The 19,538-nt window shown below is 40.8% G+C and overlaps 2 protein-coding genes across 3 annotated transcripts; one reads left to right on the top strand and one right to left on the bottom strand.

Moving 5' to 3' along the window:
- Positions 1-1,353: 1,353 nt before the first annotated feature.
- On the top strand, positions 1,354-13,753 carry LOC308387597 (eukaryotic translation initiation factor 5A-1). 2 transcript variants are annotated; one of them, XM_080867754.1, is made up of 6 exons: positions 1,354-1,779; positions 3,118-3,290; positions 3,732-3,836; positions 6,139-6,270; positions 6,380-6,452; positions 12,442-13,753. In XM_080867754.1, the coding sequence occupies exons 2-5, from the start codon at positions 3,123-3,125 to the stop codon at positions 6,440-6,442; spliced, it is 468 nt and encodes a 155-aa protein (XP_080723880.1). In that variant the 5' UTR covers positions 1,354-1,779; positions 3,118-3,122; the 3' UTR covers positions 6,443-6,452; positions 12,442-13,753. The 2 variants fall into 2 exon arrangements, with proteins under 2 accessions (XP_080723880.1, XP_080723881.1); XM_080867755.1 differs by lacking the exon at positions 12,442-13,753 and having other exon boundaries at positions 3,121-3,290; positions 6,380-7,935.
- On the bottom strand, positions 13,273-18,739 carry gps2 (G protein pathway suppressor 2). Its single transcript, XM_080867966.1, has 11 exons — positions 18,719-18,739; positions 18,200-18,317; positions 16,795-16,904; positions 16,585-16,697; positions 16,414-16,493; positions 16,252-16,331; positions 15,978-16,149; positions 14,601-14,678; positions 14,430-14,506; positions 14,181-14,276; positions 13,273-13,989 (listed from the first exon to the last, which is right to left on the bottom strand). Exons 2-11 carry the CDS (start codon positions 18,291-18,293, stop codon positions 13,897-13,899), a joined length of 993 nt encoding a protein of 330 aa, XP_080724092.1. The 5' UTR covers positions 18,294-18,317; positions 18,719-18,739; the 3' UTR covers positions 13,273-13,896.
- Positions 18,740-19,538: the final 799 nt, after the last annotated feature.

Here is a 19,538-nt window from a genome sequence, read left to right as displayed (position 1 = left end):
TGGTATAAAAGTAGCATCAAGCCGCTATAAATTAGCCAGAGAAAGACCGGAAAAGTCAAAACTTCCCCTTTAGTATAAAAGCATGTTATTGTAATAATGAAAGGAGACGTGGTTTTGCGTTTTAACGAGCAGTTATGTTATTTGTAGTATTGAATTGTAGTATTGTAGTACTGGGGCACAGACAGCTTTCGTGTTTTATTGAGAAGCAGAAAATTTAAAAAAAAAAAAAAGGTTCAAAATCTGGTCAATTCACACTCTATAAAAATCAGTGTCATGTTATTCTGTGTGATTGTGTATCTGTAGCAGTATACACAGTGCTGCTTAGACGTCTTGTGCAACCCCTCATTTCTTTGTATTTTGGCTAGACAAATGGGGAATAGTTGGAGTGATTTATTGAAACGCATACAAATATACAGGGTAATACAGCACATATAAGTACTGTCACTTGTGGGAGACGGTTTTTTCCAGCCCATTTCTTCTTTTGTCCTCCACTTGTTCATTTTCCTCCATTTTTTAAGAACACATCGATTTTGTGGAGCTAAAAATAAATTCTGTTTTTGCTACAGGCTGCTTGTAACAAAGTCCCTAAAGATACAATCTTTGCTAAGTTGTCTGTTGGGTGACTTTTTATGCCTGAATGATTAGGTCAGTGTGAAGTGGGTTAACAACAAGAACAAAAGCACTCCTCTGAAAATGAATGAAAAAGCATCCAATGTCCAAAGAGAAAAGACCTTCAGAGAGTCGGGAGAACTTTTGCTCAAGACCACTTTTAAGGTGTGTTCAAAGAGTGTGGCTCACTGGAAGCAAAATATAAAGAAATGAGGGGTGGCTTTAGACTTCTGCACATCAGACAGTACATTTACAGTGAGCCCACAGTAGATCTCTAACAGATCTCGTTTTAAAGTGTACCCTGTCTTATTTATTATTATTATTATTATTATTATTATTATTATTATTATTATTATTATTATTATTATTATTATTATTATTATATATTTTTCCTATCAAGAAGGCTTGCTCATGCAGTGATGTGAAATGTCATTGTATTGCCATAAATACTGTAGACATTGCATTGAATGTGCTACACTGTAGCTACACTGCAGTATACACTCTATTCTAACTGCATGTAACTAATTAACCAGTGCTAGCTAACGTTACTGGATAACGAGCCCTCCCTTTGCCCTCTCTCCATCTGCAAACATTAGAATCACATAAAAAAAAAACTTCAGGCTGTATTTTATTTTTAAAACCCTGGAAAAGCGGTTACAACTGCGCAATAAAGACGCAATAACATGGATGGGGATTTTATTTTGATAGTTCCAAAGGGAAGCGGGCAGTTTAGACTTCTTTTTTCCCCATGCCCTGACAGTGGTGGGGAGCTGGATGAGGGAAGAGACGGAGAAGGTGGAGTGCAGGGTACAGCCAGCACATACATAGCGGGGTTTAGGGCTCTGATTCTTTTGGGCCAGGCGGCTGAGTTTAGCGGCGGTGTACCTCTTTACGAGGTAAACTGCTCTCTGGGACAGGACAGGTGTGCTAAAAGACCCGGAATGAAAGCGGAATAAAGGAGGTAGCGAATAGCTTTTTGTTTGTTTGTTTGTTTGGAGGAAAAAAAGAGAGACATTTGGGGACATCGCAAACGAGCCACCAAGGAGGAAACAGGCTCCGGGCCAGACGACCGGTTAGCACGGACACTGAGAGGCAAAAGAGGAGGAGGAGGAGGAATAAGGGGAGAAAGGCTGACAAGTGACACAGGAGAGGAGACCCATTATCACTAGGGTGAGTTCCTAATCAAAACATCCTATAGACGGGGCGTGTTTGCGCCTGAGCAGTTCAGTTATCCTGTGCACATGTCCGTCCGAAGCCCTGTTATAGTCCCTTTAACCCCAACCTCAGGCTGCCAGCAGCAGCCTAATTACCCAGAGCTCCAGCACACCCTCCGCTAACCCATCACATCCTGCTACAGTCTGGTTACACTGACGCTTTCCTCCCTGTTTCTTGTTTGGAGGGGGGGAGAGCGAAACATAGCCGTTTCGCCATTATCATTATAATTTATTTTGCTCTTCAAATCCTAAAAAAAGGCACTGCTGAAATTGTCAATGAGAGCAGACTCTGCCACCGCCTCTGTGAACTCTCACAGTCAGCGCACAAACTTTGCGAAAAACTCGCAGGCATCATCTCCTCGGACTGCTGCTGTAGCCATGGTATTAGCTTAGTCATTACTGTGAGGTACAGGCACAACATTCAGTCAAATTTCCACGTCTGTGGGCGTGTGGGCTCCCGGCGCCACTGTGATGCAGAAGCTTTCCTTAATGGTGCGGAGGGTTTAAGGGTCATAAAATGCGGGCTGTCCGCCTTCATCTGGAGGGCCTCGGCCAGAGTGCAGCCGCCAGTGCGCATGAATACGGGGGGTACAGCGACGTTGCAGCCGACGGGCCGTGGCACGTCCTGTGAGCTCTAGGCCGCAGTACACTGCGGAGTGAGCACACAGACTTTTACCACCCGGGGTGTGACTTACCGAAACATTTTTTATTTTGCTTCACAACAAGCGGGTTTAATAAGTCACCCTACGGAGACGCCTCTTTGATTTACTTATGGATTTCAAATGCGAGAGGAGTAGTTTTAGACATTTGTACGCACAAAAAGATTTCCCAAAGTTAAAATGTTCGGATTCGTGAGTTAAACGTAAGAAATTGTGCGTAAATGATCAGTATTTCTTTATTCGGGTACGCATTTTGCACTTTGGGTCAACTTCCGTTGTTTAAATGCGCTATAGGCTCAAATAAAATAGACATGACAGTCAGCACAAAAAGATTCAGGCATTATTCATAATCATGTTTGAAGTATACCCCACCACACACACTCCAAAAAACAAACACACAAACAAAAAAAACCACAATTCACACAAACACTACAGACAGAAACAAACTATTGATCCTGTCATCCTTGTATCGATCTGACACCGATACCAGCACCGATACTTGGACCAGTCCGCCCGCTTCTAGCTGTTAGTGTTGGTAGGACCGGTTAAGCTGGTAAAGATTAAAACTAGATTCAGTTTTAGCTGAAATGCTAAGTACACACACCTCCTTACTCTCCTTTCTTTGGCCTCTGCAGCAGGCATGGCAGATGCAGAGCTGGATTTCCAGACTGGTGATGCTGGGGCATCCTCCACCTACCCCATGCAGTGTTCTGCCCTGCGCAAAAACGGCTTTGTTGTCCTGAAAGGCCGACCCTGCAAGATTGTTGAGATGTCCACCTCCAAGACTGGCAAGCACGGCCACGCCAAGGTCGGTAAATTCCTGATGTACAGAATTACACAGGGGATCTTCATGCCGGGACACATCTATCCGCAAAATAAGAATAATGACTGTAATAAAAAAAGGTCTTCTCCAATCTGGACACAGTATAAACGCAGTTCTGAAAGAAGTTTCATTGGAGCTTCAGCTGAGGGAGAATTAGCGACGAGAGTCGGTGAATTAGCACTGCGAGGTCACGGTCACTAATATTAATGCATATGAACTGACGCTTTCAGCCTGTTCAAAAACATTGTGCCTCATCAGGGTTGTAGCTTTCAACTCTTCAAGTACTTGGAAAATTACATGTACTAAACTTGGAAATATTATTTCTAGCAAATCATGCCTTTTAGAGGATAGCAGGTAGCTGAAGTGCTCTCTTTGCACGCCCATTAGAAAGGAGATTGTTCATCCTGTGTGTGTTTTTGTGCGCAGGTGCACTTGGTTGGCATCGACATATTCTCTGGTAAGAAGTATGAAGATATTTGTCCCTCCACTCACAACATGGACGTCCCCAACATCAAGAGAATGGATTACCAGGTGAGACACAGATGCTGCGGCTCCCATGCTGGTAGGAGTAATTCTGCAGCTCCCACAATGAAGTCGCTCAAAGCGACGTCTTTGATAAGACGTCTCTGTCACGCTGAGTTAACGTTCGTGTGACATTAGAAATCGAGCCTTTCCTTCTCCTCGCCTCTGTGAAAGCTTTGATTTGATCATTAGGAATGCGTTATTTGTCATCACCAGAAAATCAACGTCCCCGCCTTTGACAGCACAGCAATAACCACAAATATGCGTGTCGCTGTTTAATAAGCACAAGATTTTCTGATAGAATTTTTCCGGCTGCTCGAGGACAGTCGGCAGTTAGGTAGCAATTGCTTCCCGAGAAAAGGAGGAGGGAAGATTTGCAAGACGTGGACGCGGAGAAGGAAAGAGGAGATGCTGCCGTTAATGACGTCTTTTAATATCCTGTTAATCTTTCATGAGCGCACGGAAGGAAAACAGAACCCTGCGGCTTTGTTACGCAGCCGCGCATTTGAAAGCAAGAAGGCGCCGCATGGATGTATCGAAGAGAGAAGAGGCAGAATTTGCTGTAGTTGTTTCAGTTTCAGGGTTTCACTGATACAGTCGTGACCTCCCGGTGTCTAAAAATAGAACCAGGCCATCAATAATGTTAACAGTAACACTTTTGCTTTACCTGCTGTGACAAGCCAAAGTGTGGACTGGGGGAAAGACCCAGTTTAGAATAGGTGACTTTGAAATCCTCCAAAAATTAAAACCCGTTAAGCTCATTTCCACAAAAACATTTTAATTCTTGGATTCTGCTGTAGTAGCTTTGCATTCCTGAGAGTTTACATTAATCCCTTTTCATCTTATACCCTCCTACGGTGTCGTTTTAGTGCCTCTCTCATTTAAAAAATCTTCTTTTCTGATTGGCTGTGACTCGCAAACAGAAGGTTTGAAAAGCATGTGATCCAGTGGCTCACATGGATTACTTGTCCTTATATTGACCTCCTTACTTAAACTTTGGCCGTGTTTAATCTGGGTATCCACCTGCAACACAGGAAGTTTTCCCAGTACTCCCTGAAGTGCACCCTGTGATTCAATAGCTTGTAGAAACAGCTCGTCTGTACGATTTTATTAGTCTTTCACATCACTGCAGAGGAATTTTCTCTTCTATAAAACATTCCTTCAGTTCTTTCAGATTTGTGAGCCTCCAGTATTTCAGTCAAGTTTTGATGTGAACTTTGACCTAAGTTATTTTCTTTTTCACTCATTCTGTTGTAGATTTAAATGCTGAGGATCGTTGTTGTGCTGTATGACCCAGGTTAGCTGTAGCTGTCAGACGGATGTCCTCACGTTTGACTTTAGTGCTGACTATTGGCTAAATTTCCCAGGATGTGCACTCCTGAGACGGCTGTGGTTTTGTGTTACCACACACCTAAATGCTCTAAATCTGCAAATTGTGAAAACGTCTGCTTTTATAGAAGCTCTCAAACTTGCTGACGATCAGTTAATCAAGTGCATTTCATTATCAGCATCTGATGCTTGTTACCCTCTTAATTCCTTATGGAAGTAGTAAGAGTGCAGTGACGATTGCGCCGCTGGGCTACATAGTCCTGTGAAAACTTTCTTGCACAATGCACTGACTAATGTCTTGTATGCACTATGGAGCTATTTAGCATCTTTCAGGATGTTGTTGTGGTTCTGCAGCAGCAGCTTTACAGTTTCGGCTCAGTCTCTCCCAGTGCTCAGGATGGGCAGTCAATCAGCTTTTACTCGCACCCTGACTAGCTGTGGTTTGTTTAGTTCATTTATTTGTTCTGTGTTATTTTATCGGTGGTCAAAAAGACATTTGAGTTGTAATTTTAGATATTCAGTATCCAGCAGCCATGCTCAGCACCAGGTGAAGATGAATACAGGAGAGCATATATCAGAGTCAGGTGTTTCTCTATAGAGTCAAGGAAGAGGAAAATTATAGATAATGTAAAAGAAAAATAAACATTTGTCATGTTCTAATGATTCCTCAAATGTAGACTTAAACCTTCTTTTTTTTTTACCTCAAACCCATCGCGTACCGATGGAAACTAGGTTACATCATATTTGTGCAGAGAGCAGAGAGAGTATCGAGTGCTGCCGCTGTTGATCAGATATGCTGGATTAAACCATGTTGTGTGCAGCAGTACACTCAAGCTTACAAACTAACAACAAAACTACAGTTAATTAATTAAGGAACAGAAAGATGAAGATGATAAAGTCTCGCTGTGATTAAAGATCCTAATTCATTTAGAGTCTTCTGTCTCTTTTTTTCACTGTTTTTTTTGTTGTTGTCCTCTATCAGCTGATCGGGATCCAGGATGGCTACCTGTCCCTGCTCCAGGACAGTGGAGAGGTGAGAGAGGACCTGAAGATCCCAGAGGGAGACCTGGGAAAGGAGATAGAGAGCAAGCATGAAGCCGGAGAGGAGATCCTGGTGAGCACTGTTGCCTTTTTCTCCCGCGCCTGATACCGGACAGCTTCCACGGCTGCCTCGTTGCGAATTTAAATGATCGCACTTTACATAAGAACTTCTGCTCTTTCAGATCACCGTTCTAAATGCAATGGATGAAGAAGCTGCGATTGGCATCAAAGCCTTGGGGAAATAAGCCCATGCAGGTAAATGCAGAGCTGCGGCTGTGGCAGCACGCAGCTGTTCTCTTAACTCCTCCCGCAACCGCCGCCCTGACCCCAGCCTGCCTGAAGACAAGTGTGTGTGTGTGTGTCTGCGCTTGTGAGTGTGTCTCATGTAAAATTATGTATGTGCGTGAGTTCGGTCATTACACCACGCACCACCAGCATGTGCCATGCTAGTGCAATGTGTGTGTGAAGTCACGCACAGATGTTGTACATGAGTGGAGCAAGGGGAAGGCAACTCTGGACATCAAGACCCGAGGCTGAGGTTTGCTGTACAGATTTGGCCTTTGCTATTATTGAAAATAAATAAATATGACCTTATTTACAATTATTTACAATTACGAATATGCACTATACTGGAAATATCCATGTTTTTAAATATGAATGCGTGTTTTTGTGTATATACTTGTTTGGACTGGATATATTAGTGATGTCAGATGACAAAATGTTACAAATTCTGCAAATTTTTTTCAAATTTAATACTGTATAAGGTGGTGGTTGCACAGCAGGGTGACCTGGTGGATTTGCCTAACCCTTTAAAGAAACAGTTCACCCCCAAATCAAATATGTGTTTCCATCGGTAGTGCTGTTTATGAATCTAGACTGTTTAAGCATGAGTTGGCCGGTTTTGGAAATATCGTACAGTGGAACTAAATGCCCCATCCATGACACTGTGTTACGTCCCCTAACACACACCATTGATGGAAAGAAAAAAAAAAAGAACAGAAAAATCGTATTACCTTGCTGTGAGCAGTTTCGTGTAGGAACTATTTTGTTTCTCTCGAACTACAACCGTGCTGTGCAGAAGGACATGTGGCTGTACCTGAGGCGAGAGGCTCGAACTAATGGCCCCTTGTAAACACAGATCCTCCTGGCTTAGCTGTCAGAAGTTGCCCACTGCTAGCTTGTCATAGCAAGCTGTTGAGCTACAGGATACTGTTGGTTGACATATATCCTGGTAATAAATACCTTATGTTACCTAGGCAACTACAGCTTGTAAAATCTATAAAGCAATGCATGACTGGCAGGTTTCTTCTTGTGTTGATGCAGTTATTAATAATTGGCTAATAAGCTATCTCCATTCTTTCTTTCCTTGTCAACATTTTGACACACTGAGGACAAATTGAACTCCTGATTTCTCACTCAGTGGTTGATTTATTTTCCTGCTGAGCTAACAGATAAAACAATGAGGCAATTACATCACAGGGTTTTTAATGCTAACACTGGGACAGCACAAAAGCGGTGCTCGCAACTACAGGCTGACTGATTTATTGATATTATGGTGATATGCTGGTATTTTATCAGCCATTATTAGTTATATTGCTATCAGTAAAAGTAAAACAGAGATGGGAGAAACACTCTACAACCATGTTGCGAATGTTGATGCTGCAAAGTTTGTCCAGCAGAGGGCACTGTGGAACTCGCAAACACTCAATGTTTGGGATGCAGCATAGTACAAGCAGCTGATTCGTATGGAACGCCAGGACTGCCATAATGAATTAATTAAATACACCATTAAATAATTAATTAAATGTGGCAATAATTAATTAAAATTGGAATTAATTAATTAAATAAATAGTTATGATATATGTAATTAATTAATTATTGACACATTTAATTAATTATTTATGTATTTCACGTTTTAATTAATTATTGACACATTTAATTAATTAATTATTGACATATTTAATTAATTAATTATGTATTTCACATTTTAATTAATTATTGACACATTTAATTAATTATTGACACATTTAATTAATTATTTAATGATATATTTATTTATTTCATTTTGGCAGTCCTGACGCCTGGCTCTCATCATGAAATAATTTTATCTGTCAGCCTCACCCATCAAACTCAGGGGGCGGGGTTAACGCTGATCGAGTCAAAACCATTGCTTTGGCCTGGTGGCCATTGTTTCTAGCACACAACAACCGGCATGTGGAAGCTAACAGAACTGAGCTTTGAAAAACCCTGTTTGTGTGTTACCAAATACCGTTTTAATATTTTTTTAGCCGAGAATGTAGTGGTTTAATCTTCATGTGTCTGGTCGGTTTGTCAAGATACAGCCTCTTTGCAAAAGTGTTTCGATGATTTCGGAGATGTCTGCCCAGTCTCACGGCAAAGCGTGGGATAGACCCGCTCGCCTCGCAAGCAATCCCACCGACAAAGCGCAGGCCCCGGTACACAGCTGTAGTAACCCCCGCTGACTTCTTTTACTGAGGTTATATTTATCGGTGTTTTATTTCCTGATGTTCTTATGTGTCCTACGTGTTTCAGTCGCCAATTCTGAATTATAACTAACATTAAAAACATGTTTAAGGAGGAGAGAGAGCAAATAAATCTGTTTAACATCTGATCTTTGGGTTTTTGTTCAGTAATCAGCGTGACCTGTATAAACACATAAAAGAGATAACGTTGGTGTTTCCGTCATGTAGTAACTGCTGGCTTTAACTGTACAAAGGTTGTTCGACACTATGAAACACATACAGACTTCATGATGTTCGGCTAATATTTTTATTGTGAATATTAATCATGCTGACCTCGCTCTGTACACCACGCAGCGAGGTCAGCATATCCACGATATCCTCAGCTCCATGAGTTAACACAAAGTTTCCCAGCTGACTATCTAACTGCCAACTATTCCAGAGACGTGAAAATATACAGCATAAAGAAAAGTGTAAGAGACTCAGCAGCAGATTAGAATAACAGTTATACATTTAATAAATCACCAAATGAATCCAAGAAACGAGCAAACCTGTTCCGACAATTTGAATTTGTATTCCCTCAGCTGCAGACTCGCTGCTGTTTAAATGTTTGAAAAGGAAGATTAGATATAAAAAAACGTCAAACATAGACTCAGTCTGCCTTCACATTTGATATGAGGCCAGCACGTATAGTGGCCTCAGCAGGCTATTACTGAAATACACGTGCTATATCATAAACTATGATATAAATAGGGAGGTCCTATTAACATTTTTAGTTTTAAAGGACACCTTCCTGCCTTTAGTCTCATTCATGAGCAGTATTCGTTTTCTTCTAACATCCAGAAGTCTGCACAATGTGTTTCATAGTTTGTAACAAGCCTTTGACAGGTAAACATAACATGACCGAAAAAGCAAAAAAAAAAAAAAAAAAAAAGAGAGAGAGAGAGAGAGTTGATATAAGAAGAGAAAATTCTCTCAATTATGGAGACAGGCAAATGGTTCATTTATGTTTGATGTGTGTTTATTCCTCCCTAAATATCATCGGTGAAGTTCGCCATGCACGTCAGATTTTCCTGCGCATTTTTATACCTCTGCCAACAGAGAGAGAGAAAAAATCACATTCTAACAGACAGCTGGTGCTTAGAATACAGTTGAATAACTATTAAAAAACAGATGATATTTAGATGATAGTTCAGTCTAACACATGTGCCAGTGAACCATTAAACGTCTGTGAAACTATGCAGTTATGAAACGTAACTTTAACCTCAGCCAAACCGATTTGCTCAGTTGTAAATAAAACAGCGAAGTAAACGTGACCCGACAGACAGAACCTGAGTGAATGAAGTCCAGCGTTTAACCACTGAGAGCTAAAACTCAGCTGAGGTTTCAAAGCTGTGTGCTGGTGATTGGACATCAGCCGCTGATAAAGCTGTTCGCCTATAAAGTGCTCTGTAAGGAAACAAGCTCCAGCAGCTCTGCGCTCGGGGAAAATACTATATTTACTTATCTTGTGCAGAAAAATGCGCTGACATTGCGTTATATCGAGCACCGGCTGCCCAGTTAAACTGTGACTATCACCAGGTAACTAGGCGTGTTTCTTGAATTAGCAGCAGGTGTTAAACAGCTGACAGATGAGGAGGAGGATGCATGCAGGTAAACTGAGGGTCTGTTGAGCTGATCGCTGGTTTCGTGAGAAAAATGTCAGCTCGTTCTTTATGTTACAGAAGCACAGAGACACAAGACCAGGCGGAAAGAGACGATCGTTCGGTGAAAATGAGAATCTGCGAATGCAACATGTGGAACACGGAGAGTGGAATATGTAAACAAACCGGTTAATGTACCCCCTCAGTGCGCTCTGCATGCTAACTGTTAGCAGAGCTAGTGAAATCTCTGAAAACATCTGAGCACTTTTGCAAGCATGTTCTATGTTGACAACCTGACCAGACATACGGCGCGACATTCGCGGCTAAAACACTGTTAAAAGTGTAGCTGGTGACAGAAAAACGGGGTATTTTAAAACTACACCACCACCATTGCTGCTTGTGATTTGATCTGCATTCTGGGATAACTGGCTGCCCCAAGTCTACACAAGCAATCGATTATCTAGGATCGACCTGTTTTGACTTACTTTGCACGGCAACCAATCAAATGTTAGAGAAGCTGCATGGGCAGCGTTAACCCCGCCCCCTGAGTTTGATGGGTGAGGCTGACAGATAAAATTATTTCATGACGAGAGCCAGGCGTCAGGACTGCCAAAATGAAATAAATAAATATATCATTAAATAATTAATTAAATGTGTCAATAATTAATTAAATGTGTCAATAATTAATTAAAATGTGAAATATATAAATAATTAATTAAATGTGTCAATAATTAATTAATTAAATGTGTCAATAATTAATTAAAATGTGAAATACATAAATAATTAATTAAATGTGTCAATAATTAATTAATTACATGTGTCATAACTATTTATTTAATTAATTAATTCCAATTTTAATTAATTATTGACACATTTAATTAATTATTTAATGGTGTATTTAATTAATTCATTATGGCAGTCCTGGCGTTCCATAGATTCGAGCAGAGTTGGGCAAAGCGTAAACAAGTCAATAAACTTTAAAAAAAAAAAAACTACATTGATAAACTAAAAGCTACAAACACCACAACATGTTTCGTGTGTGTGAAATAAAAAAAAATAAAAATTGGTCGATATATTGAAATATCGGATTTTTAAAACACCAAGTATCGGTATCAGTTTTAACAGTCCAGCCAAGCGAAGTTCACCAATAAACAAGACAGAATGTACTTGTAGAGAAATGTAACTGATATAAAAGTGTTGATATTAAAATAAAATGAATAATAATTATCTGTGTGCGTGGGTAGACTTTGTGTAGCGGTGTCTACACGGCCACCTTGTAGCAAAAAACAAAGCAGACACTAAGCTTCACCGCAGTAATATGATCTGCATTCTTGCTTTGAAATAAGGGAACTCCATTCTTCGTGGAAACATCAGCATGTTGTCGTCACACCGTGATCAGGTTTGACTGCAAACACAGCATGCTTCGTGGGTCGCAGGATTCAAATGGAAACCTCAGAAAGAAAATAGTCCCTACATTAAACTGCTCACGTCGAGGCTTGCGGACTTTTTTTTACTCACAGCCAGGTCATAATTTCTGTTCAGATACTTTACTTCTTGGTTATATAAAGACATTATTTTGGCACTATGATCATCACATTCAGGTTATCTCTACAGCCAGGACTGGGCAACTCATGCCAGAACCATCTAGATGGCTAGAAAACACCACAAACCCGAGGAAAACATATACAAGTTTGTCAAACTTGTGTTTCACAGTAACACTATTAAGAGCATGTGTATCATTCTTATGTATAAATATAAATGAAAAGCTGAAAGTTAATATTGTAATATTTGATCAGTGTTTATCTTTTTTCCTGTGGGTTACACTTTATTTTACAGCCTGTTACTTCCTGTGTTTCTTTAAGAAGCAGCTCGCAGCCCTGTTGTAATTGTAACCTGTTTATGCACTTTCTTTCCTGTAATTCGCCTCCACACTGTGGGCTGTAGAATAAAGTCACTGTTATCTGTGCAATGTTTCCTCTGCAGAGGCCAGTTAAACCATCTCATTAAAGTACATCTCTAAGGACAGATATATATATATTTATTTTTCTTAAGCATCTTCCTTCCTGACTTCTCCTTTCCTTTCTTCTCATTCCTCCCTCCCTTCTTCCAATTCTGTTTCAGGGGTAATCGAGATGCACTGGACCTGGGGAAAGGAGGGGATATTGCCTCGTCAGTTATTCTCCCTCTTTGTTTTTCATACTCTCTCCCTCTCAGTTGTCTGTCCCTGCTTCAGGTTCAATTAGTTAATAAATCATTGGAAATGTCAAACAGTTAAAAAAAACAAAACATACTCCATGTACATACACGTGTCCAGGCGTAGTGGTAGGTCTCACAAAAGATGGAGGTGGTGTATGATTGAGTAGCTACTTACAAGCTGTTAAAGTCACGACTATTATTATTTGTCCCCAATTTATAAAGGGCTTCAACTCCACACCTGCATTGTTCTGTTGAGGCTTGCTGAGCGTGTACCATACAGGAGTAAATACATGCCTCGATTTTGTATTTCTGTATGTCACCATTTCAGCACTTGGCCCCTACACGCCCCGCCCCCTCCTGCCGTCATATCATCATTAGTTTGGGTTTTTACCGACATGGCACACCAAGGTTCAGCGTGTTTTTGTCTAAAAGTTTAAAGAGACGTGTCAAAGAGAGACAAGAAACCAATCCTCTTCAAGGAGAAATTCTTTTTTCTTTTTTAAAGTCCGCTGGCCAAAACGTTTCGCTTCACTGTTTGGAGTATTATTTGTCGTACTCTCAAACTGTGAGCAGTGATTCGGAGGCGGACGAGTCGTGGCGGTTTGGTGTCCTTACTTTGTGTTCATGCAGCCAGTCCAAACTGTGCAGAATGTCTTCTTGGCCAAAACAAATAAAGACGACACAAACTGCTGGCTGTTGCTTATTGTTTATTTAACAACATTTAAGCAAAAGCTTAAAAAATTTAAACCAGACCTAAACCTGATTGAAGCTGTGAGGGATGATGGGAAAAACTTGAGGCAGAAAATGGCTCTCTTACTTTCTGGTAACACATTGAAACAATCTTTCAGTTAATCTGTAGTAGTGTTCATCAATGTGTGTGTTTGTGTGTGTGAGAGAGAGACAAATCAGAAACATCAATTAAATCCAAATACTGTACACGTTCTCTTCCACTTCCTGCTACTCGATAGTGAGCAAAGGAACTCCAGACACACTGGACACGCCCCTGGTGTCACTGTGGATATGAAGGACCGGCTCTGGACCGCGTAGTCTGGCTTTTATCAGTGTTACTAACAGTTAAACGCACATAAGCACCTCGATGATGGCTTCACAGTGCAAGTAAAATAACAACATTAATTGAAGTAAAATATGAGTCTGAAGCTCAGAGCACATATGTTGAAGAGCTGCTTAGTAGCTTATTAACAACATTAAAACAAAGCTAAAAAAAAAAACAAAACAACTATACAAGGAATAAAACAGATCATAAGGCATAATCCAACCTACTTACAAAAAAAGAAAAAAAAGAAAGCTATTTAAGCGCCAACAGGATCGGCAGAATCTTGAGTGGACTTCTGAAATCTGAGCACCGGTGAGTTTGATCATCTACTTGCCGTGGTGGTAAAACCTCTGCCCGCTTTGGCTGTGGGGCAGGAAGCTATGACGGGGAGCGCTCTGGGGAGAGCTCTGAAACGGAGCCTGGGGAAGGAAAGAGGAACCATGATCACAAGACAGACAAGAAGCAGAACATTAATGAACATAAACACACTGTAGCAGCTCAGACTTTACTTATACTGAATATATTTACAAGAATTACAAGCAATATACAAGTTACTTGACCACATAACACAGAATTAAAAACAAATGGTGTGTGTGTTTTGAGGGTTCACCTTTGCAGTAGGGATCTGGACCGCCATCGATGATGTGGGCAGCAGACCTGGGGTGGAAGGATGCATGGCTGGGGGGTGCATGGGCCTCAAACCACTCTGACATGACGGAAGAAAAACTGTGGTCAGCTAATGGATAACGTCTATTATTTAGATGATCACATATCACAGAGTTTATTTTTGTGTTTGTCTAATATTCCAGCAACATCTGCTGTTTCTGCTTCGCAGCATCTAAAGCTGAAACGGTCTTACTGCGTCAGTAAAGCCCGACTGTTGGTTAGCATGTTCCAGCTGCTTCTGCAGGGGTATTCCTGCTCCAGGGATGTATCCTGCAGAAGATGGTCAGGTTACTTTACAACTCCTCTGAATTTTATGTAGATCGTGGAATTAGACATAGGTATAATTTACAGCAGTGAAACCCACCTTGCTGGGAGGTGAAGTGAACAGGGTAACCAGCCTGCTGGTGAGGGAGGTACTGCATTGCTTGAAATGCAGATGCGCCTGTGGGGAAAAAGGCAAAGTCATTACAATCAATACATCTCACTGTGATCTGATTGTTTTAATGATCAATCAGCGGGTTTCTGACATTACTGACGCCACGGCAGCATCTAAATAGCATGCCGCCAACTCCACGGTGCATCCACACTTGAAAAATACAAGCTTAAAGAAAAATGACTTCGCACTCAGTGGGGGATTTTATTTTTCGGCTGAAATCAGGGCGCTTTGATCAAACGAAAGCTGTCGGCTGGACTGTCAGTTTTGCGCTTAGACTGTTTGAGAGGAGAGTTTCAAACTGTGCGAGAAATGATTTCATAGTTGATTTGTATAAACACGATGTACACGTCTATGTCAATGAAAATCAGCAAAGACTGGCGGCACCTGTGGGCTGAGATGGGCTCAGCCTACTAAAACATGCATCTTGCTCATCAAAAGCATTTCTCTTTACGCCAATGAACACATATTAAAATACCAGCACTGTTTCTAACTTCTGATTGGTTGGACAGTCGTCCCTTTCTTTTCAAATTCAAACATCCACAGGGCTCTGACGCAGGCCCAGAATGAAGCTTGATCACTCAGACCACACACAGACACACACACACATGATCCACTGCTTACCTGAGGTCACACACTCACACACATAATGTTCTCTGAACCATATATGGACTCAAACAATTACATATATTAGTTTAACTTGAGCTATATTTATGTGTATCACGCTTATTACTGTCAAGACTCTGATAAGGATATCGCCTTAAAACTACTAGAATGCCTTCCTTAGCCTTTGAATAGAGGCTATGCCCTCCGTCTCGACTGCCCAACTATATTTCAAGAAGCCCAGCCTGACACAGCAGCCTACAACCGGCTCAGATTGATTTCTATGTCAACTCCTGAAATCCAAGTAAAGACGGAGGAATCGCACACATGATGCTGATAGTTCATTTCTTTGTGTGTTCACTGTGCCACTAGAGAACATTGTTTGAACATTAAAGGACAAAATGACCTCTTACACAATTACAACTAGTGTATAACGCATGTTTGTGTTTGTGTACTGTGATGCACATCACCATCCATCAATCCATCTGTGTTTATTATTATTTTTTTGTAATCATTTTTGACCTGGTGCCCTATGGCACTGCATGTTATTTAACTCCCTCGTTTCCTGTTTCTTCCTGTCTTATACAGTTTTTTTTTTATCGTGTATATGATAAAATATGTAAGTCATGTCACTGTGACACATTACCCAAATGTTTACTGTACCACTGTACACACTGACAGCAAAGAAATCTTATCTCATCTTACCTCTGATCTGAGAGCTGCTTGCGAAACTGACTGGCACTGAGGGTCCAGGGGCGTAGCTGGAAGGATGCTGAGCCTGAGCCACTCCGTAGGGCTCATGGACCCCCTGACCTCCGCTGAACTGGCCGTGCTCTGCGGAGCCTGAGCTGAAGCCAGGCGTCTGATAATGACGTGCCTAAAAGAGGACGACGTGCACATGTAAACACTGTAAGAAGCATATTATATAGATTGTATTATATTTTATAAATTCTTTAACTGGAACACTCCTTTTACTCACAGGGAGGACAGCAGCTGGGAACAGCTGTTTGCTCCTTTCTCCGAGCAGTGGGCCAGGTCTGCTGTGGCTGACTGGATTGCCTGAAGGAGAGAAAAGGAGAATGTCACTATATGAAAAACAATGACGACTCTGGCAACGCGCAGAACCTGGAACTTTTCTCACCTTGAATGCCGAGGAGGTGCTGTCCTGGGTGCATGGGCAGACTCTGCTGGTAGCTCGCTGATGTCAAAGTTGTAATATCACTAAAGAGGGAGACCAAAAAGCTTAACCGACAATTAACAATCCTTTGACAAAACAACAAACTAAGTGAAGTATATATATATATATATATACCTCTGCTCTTTTCTTCGTCTTTTCTCCTCTTCGTGGAGAACTTTCTTGAGCTGTAAAAAGAGCTGATGTTTCTCTTCTTGTAGTCCCTGAAGTTTTTCCCCCATCTTCATCACCTGATGTTTATTTGAGGAAATCATGGTGTAAGAACACACAGACTTTGTTTTGTATAAAGCTGGGAGCACAGACTAGCTGAAATGTCACATTTCAAACCTGTTCTTTCGTTTCCTCCAAGGACATCCTCTCCTCTATCTCTTTTGTCCTCTTCCTCTCTTCCTCTTCCTTCATCTTCTGCTCCATCATTTTGTCCACCTCTTCCTCCTCTGAAAAAAGTTTATTTATTAAGGTGAGTATAGTGTAGCTACTTTTTTTTGATTGCCTTTTAGATCTATGACCAAAGAATAGGTTGCAGGCAGACAGCTATAACATATACACTCAGCAGGCAATTTTTTGGGTACATTTTGCTATTATAGGGTTGAACCCCTTTATTCTTTTAAAACTGTCTTAATTCTTCACTGGATATATTCAACGATGTGCTGTAAACGTTCCTCAGAAATGGTCCATGTTAACATGGCACATCACACACCTGCTGCACATTCATGATGTGAATCTCTTGTTCCACCGCATCCCAAGGTGCTCTATTAAATTAAGATCTGGTGACTGTGGATGTAGTTTAACTACAGTGAACTCACTGTCATGTTCAAGAAATCAGTTTCAATTTGATTTGAGGTTTGAGACATGCAAACACACATGTTCATGAACAATACTCAGGCTGACGACTCTGAATTTGTACTAAGAGGTCCACCGTGTGCAAAGAGAAAAATCACCATATTATTGCACCATTGATACAAAGCAGGATGGAATCATACTCTTATGCCGTTTACACCTAAAGGTGAGCCTACCATCTGAATATTGCAGTAGAAACTGACACTCGTCAGATCAGCAAATGTCTGGGGGGGTTTTGTCAGTCTTCTGTTGCAAAATGTTGGTGAGCCTGTGCAAACTGTAGCTTCAGTTTCCTGTTCTTAGCTGATAGGAGCAGTGCCCTGTGCTGCTTTAACCCATCTGCTTCATGGTTTGACGTGTTGTCCATTCAGTGGCACCTTGGTTGTAAAATTGTTTTAGCAAAGTCATTTAAATCACATTTTTTCCTCATTCTGATGCTCAATTTGAACTTCAGTGGGTCGTCTTGACCATGTCGATATGGTAAATGCACTGGATGATTATAAATTTGTGCCTAACAAACCAGCAGGTGAGTGTATTATTACACAAAAAAATCACAATCATGGATGGATAGATTATTCGAAGAATATATGCATAAACATAGGACTTGAATCTAAATGAGGCAGGCAGATCTTAGTCAAATTTTACAGAATTACAAAGAATGAACATGAAAAGTTAATTTGTTTTATTGACTAAATGCTAAAAACAATTCATACTCTGGTTGGCTGATATTTAATTGTGACCAGGAGTATTACCTATCCAAACACAGCTCAGCGTCTTAACAGTGCTTGCTTATTTCTACAAGGATCCTTAAAGGTGTCAGATGTGACACACTAGGGCTAAAATACTTTTTAAAGCGCATACACACATACACACACACAAAATGAGAAAGCACCTTGTCTCTTGCGCTCTCTTTCCCTCATTATGTGTTTGTGGAGAGCTCTGGCCATCGCGTTGGACAGCTTGGGTCTCTCAAGCAGGGCGGGCATTGTGACAGGCAGTGGAGGGGCCAGCTGGTGTGGGTCAAAATGTCAGTAATGAATCGACAAGGTCAGAGGAAATATTTAGAGTTCATTAAACTACATCAAAGTGTGCATCTACGCTCACTCAAACAAGTGTAACAACCACAGGCCTCGCTAGCTAGCCGATATCGGCCTAAGTTAGCACAGATAGCTGTACCTCCCAATACATGACGATATTTAGAGTAAAATGCACCAACAGAAAACATAGTAATTTAATATAACAAGTGATGTAGCTTACATGTGTAAACCCCTAACAAAAATAACATATTTAAACTTAACCGGGGGAAAACGCTAGCTAGCGAGGCTAGCTGCAGAGCACTTTACTGAGTTACGTATTTTATCCTACATGGTCTACTTTGAATTCAGTGCTGATAAAACTGTAAAAAGCTTACTTTTATTTCGTTGTGAGTCTTTTAATAAGAATCTAACCGTCTGGCGGTTTTTTAGCTTGATAGCACTCGAGCGGTTAAAACAGATAAAAATCAAAACGTCTCCCACAAAACATAAACAGACGGAGCGATTTCCAGACCGGTGATGCTGTTGCATTTCCGGTTCAAAGAAGGCGGTCACGCTTCGAAGTGCACTTTGGGAGTTGTAGTTTGGAAGTGCAATGCGGCGACTCTCACGTCGACGTCAGCAAAATGAAACTTCCAAGCAGTTTTGTGTATGTCGTGTTTTTATTTCTTGATGCTTATACAGTTTTATAGTTCAAATATTTGATTTCCTATCAAGGGAAAGATTTAGGAAACACCAAAGCCTCCTTGTGCCGAATGTGGGCTAACCAATTTGATTTCATTGGCAAAACATGAGTAATTTCCTCATTACTTACAACAGTAAATTACATGTTCCGCTTTATTTTTCCCCAGTCTGAAATATGTTTTAATACTTTCATTACATACTACCTATTTTGTTATTTGCTACTTACACAGAACTATTTAACTATTAGATCAGTCAAAGTACTTTCTAACTGCAAGTCTCATTCATCCAAACACTTTTCTTTTCATAAATGCACTGAGGTCAAGTTGGGATTTAGTATCTTGGCTAAACATACTTTGACTTGTAGGCTAGAGAAGCCAGGGATCAAACTACCAACTCTCTGATTAGTAGAAAACCTATCCTACCAACTAAGCCACATCAGAGCTTCCTTCCCAACGTTTATTTTTTGTATGCCAGTCTACTTTTGTAACACTTAAAGAAAGCAGGTGGAGGAAA

Source organism: Rhamphochromis sp. 'chilingali', assembly GCF_963969265.1.
Source record: "Rhamphochromis sp. 'chilingali' genome assembly, chromosome: 1".
NCBI classification, from domain to species: domain Eukaryota; kingdom Metazoa; phylum Chordata; class Actinopteri; order Cichliformes; family Cichlidae; genus Rhamphochromis; species Rhamphochromis sp. 'chilingali'.
Note: the sequence above shows the minus strand (reverse complement) of the source record. Positions and strands in the feature narration are given on the sequence as shown.

Coding starts and splice junctions, on each gene's coding strand:
- LOC308387597 (XM_080867754.1), top strand. CDS start 3,123: ATGGCAGATGCAGAGCTGGATTTCCAGACTGGTGATGCTGGGGCATCC. Junction 3,291..3,731: donor GCAAGCACGGCCACGCCAAG/GTCGGTAAATTC, acceptor TTTTGTGCGCAG/GTGCACTTGGTTGGCATCGA. Junction 3,837..6,138: donor TCAAGAGAATGGATTACCAG/GTGAGACACAGA, acceptor GTCCTCTATCAG/CTGATCGGGATCCAGGATGG.
- gps2 (XM_080867966.1), bottom strand. CDS start 18,293: ATGCCCGCCCTGCTTGAGAGACCCAAGCTGTCCAACGCGATGGCCAGA. Junction 16,905..18,199: donor AAGAGAGCGCAAGAGACAAG/GTGCTTTCTCAT, acceptor AACTTTTTTCAG/AGGAGGAAGAGGTGGACAAA. Junction 16,698..16,794: donor TGGAGGAAACGAAAGAACAG/GTTTGAAATGTG, acceptor AATAAACATCAG/GTGATGAAGATGGGGGAAAA.